At 46.0% G+C, this 6,022-nt stretch overlaps 1 protein-coding gene across 1 annotated transcript in view; it reads right to left on the bottom strand.

Moving 5' to 3' along the window:
• The window catches only part of TUBAL3 (tubulin alpha like 3), a 150,870-nt gene extending 145,581 nt beyond the window's left edge, over positions 1 to 5,289 (bottom strand). The window contains exons 1-4 of the mRNA XM_042815799.1: positions 5,257 to 5,289; positions 2,503 to 2,746; positions 1,300 to 1,448; positions 5 to 266 (exon numbers count right to left, since the gene is read on the bottom strand). Coding sequence (XP_042671733.1) covers positions 5 to 266; positions 1,300 to 1,448; positions 2,503 to 2,746; positions 5,257 to 5,259 — 658 coding nt within the window. The 5' untranslated portion in view covers positions 5,260 to 5,289. The remainder of the gene's footprint in view (positions 1 to 4; positions 267 to 1,299; positions 1,449 to 2,502; positions 2,747 to 5,256) is intronic.
• Positions 5,290 to 6,022: the final 733 nt, after the last annotated feature.

The raw sequence follows: 6,022 nt of genomic DNA, 5'->3' as shown, positions 1-6,022 counted from the left end.
TTGCAGATGTCATAGATGGCCTCGTTGTCCACCATGAAGGAGCAGTCCGAGTGCTCCAGGGTGGTGTGAGTGGTGAGGATGGAGTTGTAGGGCTCCACCACTGCCGTGGAGACCTGTGGTGCCGGGTACACAGAGAACTCCAGCTTGGACTTCTTGCTGTACTCTACAGAGAGCCGCTCCATGAGGAGGGAGGTGAACCCTGAGCCTGTGCCTCCCCCAAAGCTGTGGAAGACCAGGAACCCCTGGAGGCCGCTGCACTGGTCAGCCTACAGTGGAACAATGCATATTTACCTCTCTCTTAAGGATTATTCCAAATAACACAGCAATAAGTTCTACCTGGAGCACCTTCTCACCAGAAGACAATTAGCTAAACAACAGTAAATGCAGGCAGTGGCCTTAAGTTTCGCCGAGGGAGGTTCTTGTTAGACATTGGGAAAAAATTCTTTTCAGTAAGAGTGGTCAGGAAGGGGAACAGGTTGTCCAGGGAAGTGGTGGAGTCACCACACCTGTTGGTTTTCAGGAAGAGGGTGTATATCACACTGAGGGACATGGTTTGTCACGTATGGTTGTGATGGCTCAATGATTGGACTAGATGATCTTAGTAATCTTTTCCAACTTTAATGATTCTATGAAAACCAAGTTCCATCTAGAGTACTTTCAATCCCTAGAGTGAATTCACTAATTTTTTCATTCTACTACAACCTGCTCTACATCTTTAAGTAGATGCAGAATTTCCATGTTATCAAATGGTAACTGACCAAGTTACTCAATTGTACATCAATGCATCAATGCTCGATGTACATCTAAGCATCTGAGAGAAAAAAGGAAGTAGCCTGTGTGTCCTGGACCCCTAGAAGAGATCTTAAAAACATTTTAGCATCCAAGTGCAGTGTTAGAAACTTGCTTCACATTTATCAAACGTGGAGTTCGGTCTTCCCAGCCTGGCTACCAATTGTCCATTTGGAATTAATCTCTGCAATCTTACAATCCCTCTGGTCAGAAGTCCTTCTCTTTTCTCTCTTACACCTAATGTTTTCTCATTCCAGCCCCCAATACATGTATAATGTGCAGTGTTAATTGTAGGCATACATGATCAGATGGCCCCTCACTTTATTGAATCTTGCTCACAAGACCATAGAATCATTAAGTTTGTAAAGACCACTATGGTAACCTAATCCAGCCATCAGCAACTCTTGAGCTCAGAAGAAAAAAAGCCCTTTAACTAAGTCTATTACTCCAAAGTCTAAATGGCATTGACTATGATGTGCTGTTTTAAGAGAAAGGCTCTTCTCCTCTTACCATTTTGCGAATTCTGCTGAGGACAGTGTCTATAATCTCCTTCCCAATGGTGTAGTGGCCACGGGCATAGTTGTTGGCAGCATCCTCCTTGCCACTGATGAGCTGCTCTGGGTGGAAGAGTCCGTGATAGGTGCCAGTTCGGATCTCATCTATAGGGAGAAGCAGTCATGGAGAGCAGCACAGTTACAGGTTCTGGACATCAGTGTAGTACAACAAAACACATTCATGCCAGATCCATCCCTCCCAGCTTCAGGCATCTAATGGAGACAGGCATTAGGAGTAATTTCTCCAGGCTCCATTCAGTCAATGAGGTTGTGAGACACCCCCAGAGGTTATTTAGACCCACTCAGTCAAAATGCTGGATACATTTCATATTCTGTTGGCTCAGTGACTTGGTTCCCAATTTAGTGCCTTGATTGGGTGCCTAAAATTAAGTGGAACCAAAACAAAGTCTACATTCCTTCCATTAAATAAAATAATGAGTCACATCTTAAATGTTAAGATAAGAGCAGACACATTCACCTACAGGAGAAGCCTAGAAGGCAGAGGCAGGTTGGGTGCGCAATCTAAAGTGGATGCAATTCCCACCAGGTCATTTCCACCAGGTTCTAGAGAAATAAGAATTTGTCTAGGAAGGTATTCTGAATTAAATCAAAATACCAAATTGAATGAAACCGTCTGAGATCACTAACAGAGCTGGGGATGAAAGGGAAGCTGAAATGCTGCTGCAGCAAAATACACAGAAGCATGAAATTTAGAACACCCATCCGCTCAAAGAAGCTTCAGAGGCAGTCTTAAAACCAGACGTGCCAAATAAGTCATAGGATAGTGCAATTCAGCCCACAGCTACGAGATTGACAAACCCACACCTCTCTATATCCACTGAGAATTAAGATGCAGGTCTCTTAAAAAGAGAGATTCATACAATTGTTTGAGTTGGGGGAGACCATTAAAGGCCATCTAATGCAACTCCTCTGCAATGAACAGGGACATCTACAGCTAGATCAGGTTGCTCAGAACCTGCACCAGCCTGATCTTGAATGACAAGACACCCATCAGATCTCTGGGCAACTTATTCCAGGTGAAGACAAGTCAGTATATGAGGAGTAATGGGTTTGTTACTTCCCGGTCCATTTGGAAATGCAATCCCTGCCCAAGATTCACATTTTATGGTGCCACAATGCCCACTCGACCCATTATTACCAATGACAGTGGGCTCCAAGTCTATGAACACTGCCCGAGGCACATGCTTCCCAGACGCTGTCTCACAGAAGAAGGTCTCAAAAGAAGAATCCACTTGCTCAGACTGCGGCTCCACAGGTTTCACCAGCTTGGAGCCAGGAATGGTCCCATCTGCCTGGATCCCATGCTCAAGGCAATACAGCTCCCAACAGGCATTGCCCATCTGCACGCCAGCCTGCCCGATGTGGATGGAAATGCACTCCCTCTGCAAGGGGAAATGGTTTGTTAAGGTGATTTTTAAGACATCCTGTGGCCTAGCATTAGCCCCTGTGGTTCTTGTTTGAGCCATTTGCTGCTGCAGATGATGAGGGAAACAGGTGGCTTCCGCCCACTGCCACGACTTGGAGCAAGGATCAAACTGTGTTCTGTAGGCTGCTGGACACATAGCATCCCTAGGAAGGACTCTCCCAGCCCAAGGGAGAAGGAAGGAAGGAGGTGATGGGCTTCATGCCAAGGCAGGAAGAAGCTGAGCACTGCTGGCTCAGTGCTCAACTGGTTTCATTACACAGCAGTGGATCCACTGGGTCCCAGGGCAATGGGGACCCAAGGACAACAGCTCCAGGCTCCTTGAGCTAAAGAGCTCTTCAACAAGCAGGGAGAAGCCAAGCATGGAGTCACACCAGGAAACGAAGCCAGAGGAAACCAGCAGTCACTCCAGGCAAAAACAAAGGGAAGCCAGCACCTGGGGAGAGGCTCAGAGTCCTGATGTAACCAGGTCATCCTCCAGGAGCATCCCAGCAGCCTCCAGGATAGTGGAGGCATCGACATCTTTGAGATACTTTTGATGGTTGTACACTCCCCTCAGTAATTGGCATCTTTGCTGTTTCCACCACCCCGAGATCAAAGTGCTGCTGCAGCAACAACAGCTCACATCTCAGCTCCCAGTTGTAGCCACCCATAGCACAAGGATTACCATTGATGGGAGATGGTAAGCTCACTCAGGAATGGCCAGCAATGCCATCGTTCCTGGTGTTGATGGGTTCCCATTGAAGGGAGCTGGTAAGCCCACCCAGGAATGGCCAACAGTTTTTCCTGGTGTTGATGGAGAGGACACCTTGTGTATGCACACTCACAGACATGACTGCCCTCAAAGGCACTACCCTAATGCTAGACAGCCCTGGGGACCCATTACTCATAGCACTGCAAGAGTCATCAGGAGACAGGTGCAATGCAACTTCTCCCCCCTTTGTCTCCATGGATGTACCAAGAGATTTCCCAGCAGTCAAGCAAGACTGATGGTCACCGTGCATCCAGGTCAACTGCTATAAGGTTGGACACCAACTGGATGAACGCTCTTTGCAGAGAGACAGCAAACCCTTTGCCACAGCTGGGAGAACAATCTAATCCAGGTCTGGTGCTGGGTGTGGGGGTTGTTTTTAAGCCCTTCCTCTCTCAGTTGATATTTGCACTATTTGGGAAATGCTGGCTGCCATTTGCCCATCCCTCCCAGCAAGATGGTTGCAATAGCTCCTCACCACACTTTGCATGGGTCACCAGGACCCGCTGGGACAGCTGCTCTGCTCTCTGTCCTCTCCCAGCTTGCAGTCCCAGCACCTGCTTCAAGGGGCACTGGCATTTTCAGCATAGGGAATGGAGAGAGGGGGGAAAAAAAGAGAAAGAAAGAAAGCCTATTGGATGGTGGGGGGAGGGGGGGAAGACATCTCATATTCTGCAGGTTTGGGTTTTTTTAATCCCCACTCCCATATGCTGGAAGGTTTTTTTTTTTGAGATCCCAGACTTCCAATTTTAGCATCCAGATAAATTGCATTTTACAGACTCTGGCTATAAGCAACCTATTGTTGTCCAGCTGATTTTCCCTTTGGAAATCCCACATAAATTTTTAACTGTTTTGTAACCAAGACAGAGACCTAAAAGTCAGCAGATAAAAGGAAAAGTTCAAAAGCTGCCTCACTGGGTGCTACTTTGAAGTTTTCTACTTGCAACATGCAAAAGGACACCATCAGATTTTCCAACAGTTTGCCTTTTTGCATTCACAAAGTGACAGTTGTGTCATTCCTCACTAAAAGTTTCAGCCAGTGCTGTTTGGAGTCTCAGGTTTGTTTTTTTAAGGAACCATATAGTCCATTTCAGTTTTACAGCTGCAAACTCCTAAGAGCAAAGATTCAAACAGAGAAAAGAAAATAAAAGGGGGAGGAGGGATTTCATTCATTTAATATCTAATCGGAAGGGTTTCTAGAAGACAAAGGCAACATGGCAGCTCACTCCTAAGGAAAAAACCCTAAAGGTCTCTGCAAGTTGTACAAGTTCCCTACAGCAGTGTGAGAGACAAAGTGTTCAATTCGGGAACGGGGCCAACAGTGTCAAACTTTCAATTTTAGCATATCATATATTTGTGTCTCAAGATGTACTGGTGCCCCCCCACCTCAAAAAAAAAGTAAAACCCATCTTGCATTAAAGAGGCAGTCACAACTCTACAGACCCCATCCCAGGAGCTGCAAACTCAGAGCAGAAAAAAGCAGCAAGAGGCCACTGAAAGAGCTGCTCTGCACATCCCTCACTTTTCCCTTATAAGGAGCAAACACTGAATCAATAAACCAGAAGGTAATTGGCAATTAAACAAAGCTGCTTGGAATTAACATCCACGAGAGAAAGGCGAGAGAAAAGAGCAAGCAAGCTGTTCAGCTCGGCACACTTGGAAAACAAACAGTCAGTATTTTAAGTTTAGGCTAATACAAACATAAGGCATGCTCTTACCATGATGAGACTGGAGACTTGCTAAGATCTAAGCAAAACAGCTGCTACCCTGCCTCTCCCTGCAACTTTATAGCCCAGGAAGGCTTGACTCCACCTGAATATAAAGAAGCTTTCTGCTAGCTTAAAGGAGCAGAGATCCTTTTCCTGTGCATTCCCAGAAAGAGCAAAGGATAAATGATCTGTTAGTGTCTGGACGGTGTGATTTCTGTGATTAAACTGCCTTGGGCACAGTGCAGCGTGAGTTGTTTTTGTTTTCTAAACTGCCTCAACTGGAAAAAATAAAACTAAAAAAGCAAAATTATAGAATCAAAGGATGGTTGGGCTGGAAGGGACCTTAAGGATCAGCTATTTCCAACCTCAGATTCGGGTGATGGAGATCCAGACCTCAAAGGCATCACAGAGCTGGGTGTAAAAGATCCAGAGTCCAGTGGTGCCAGAGTTTCAGACCCCACTGGCATCACAGATCTGGGTGACAAAGATCCAGAGCCCAACACTGCTGGAGACCCAGATCCCAAAGGCATCACAGAGTTGGGTGATGGATGTCAAAGTCTGGCTAGAAAGAAGAAAACTGGGGAAGTTTGAGTGCCCTCATGTAATTTAGTTTTTCCAGAAGAAACAATCTTCCCTTTGCCATTATTCAGAGCAGTGTTGGTGATATGTTGTATCTTGTCTGGTTTCAGACCCAGTCCTGTAATTTTGGTCTTTGTTCCATATCTCCACTAACCTCCATGGGAATCCACTGATTTTTGTACCCCATGGCATTAAG

The sequence above is a fragment of the Centrocercus urophasianus genome, unplaced genomic scaffold (assembly GCF_019232065.1).
Source record: "Centrocercus urophasianus isolate 14NV4802_14NV808 unplaced genomic scaffold, USGS_Curo_1.0 seq_15, whole genome shotgun sequence".
In the NCBI taxonomy this organism is placed as follows: domain Eukaryota; kingdom Metazoa; phylum Chordata; class Aves; order Galliformes; family Phasianidae; genus Centrocercus; species Centrocercus urophasianus.
Note: the sequence above shows the minus strand (reverse complement) of the source record. Positions and strands in the feature narration are given on the sequence as shown.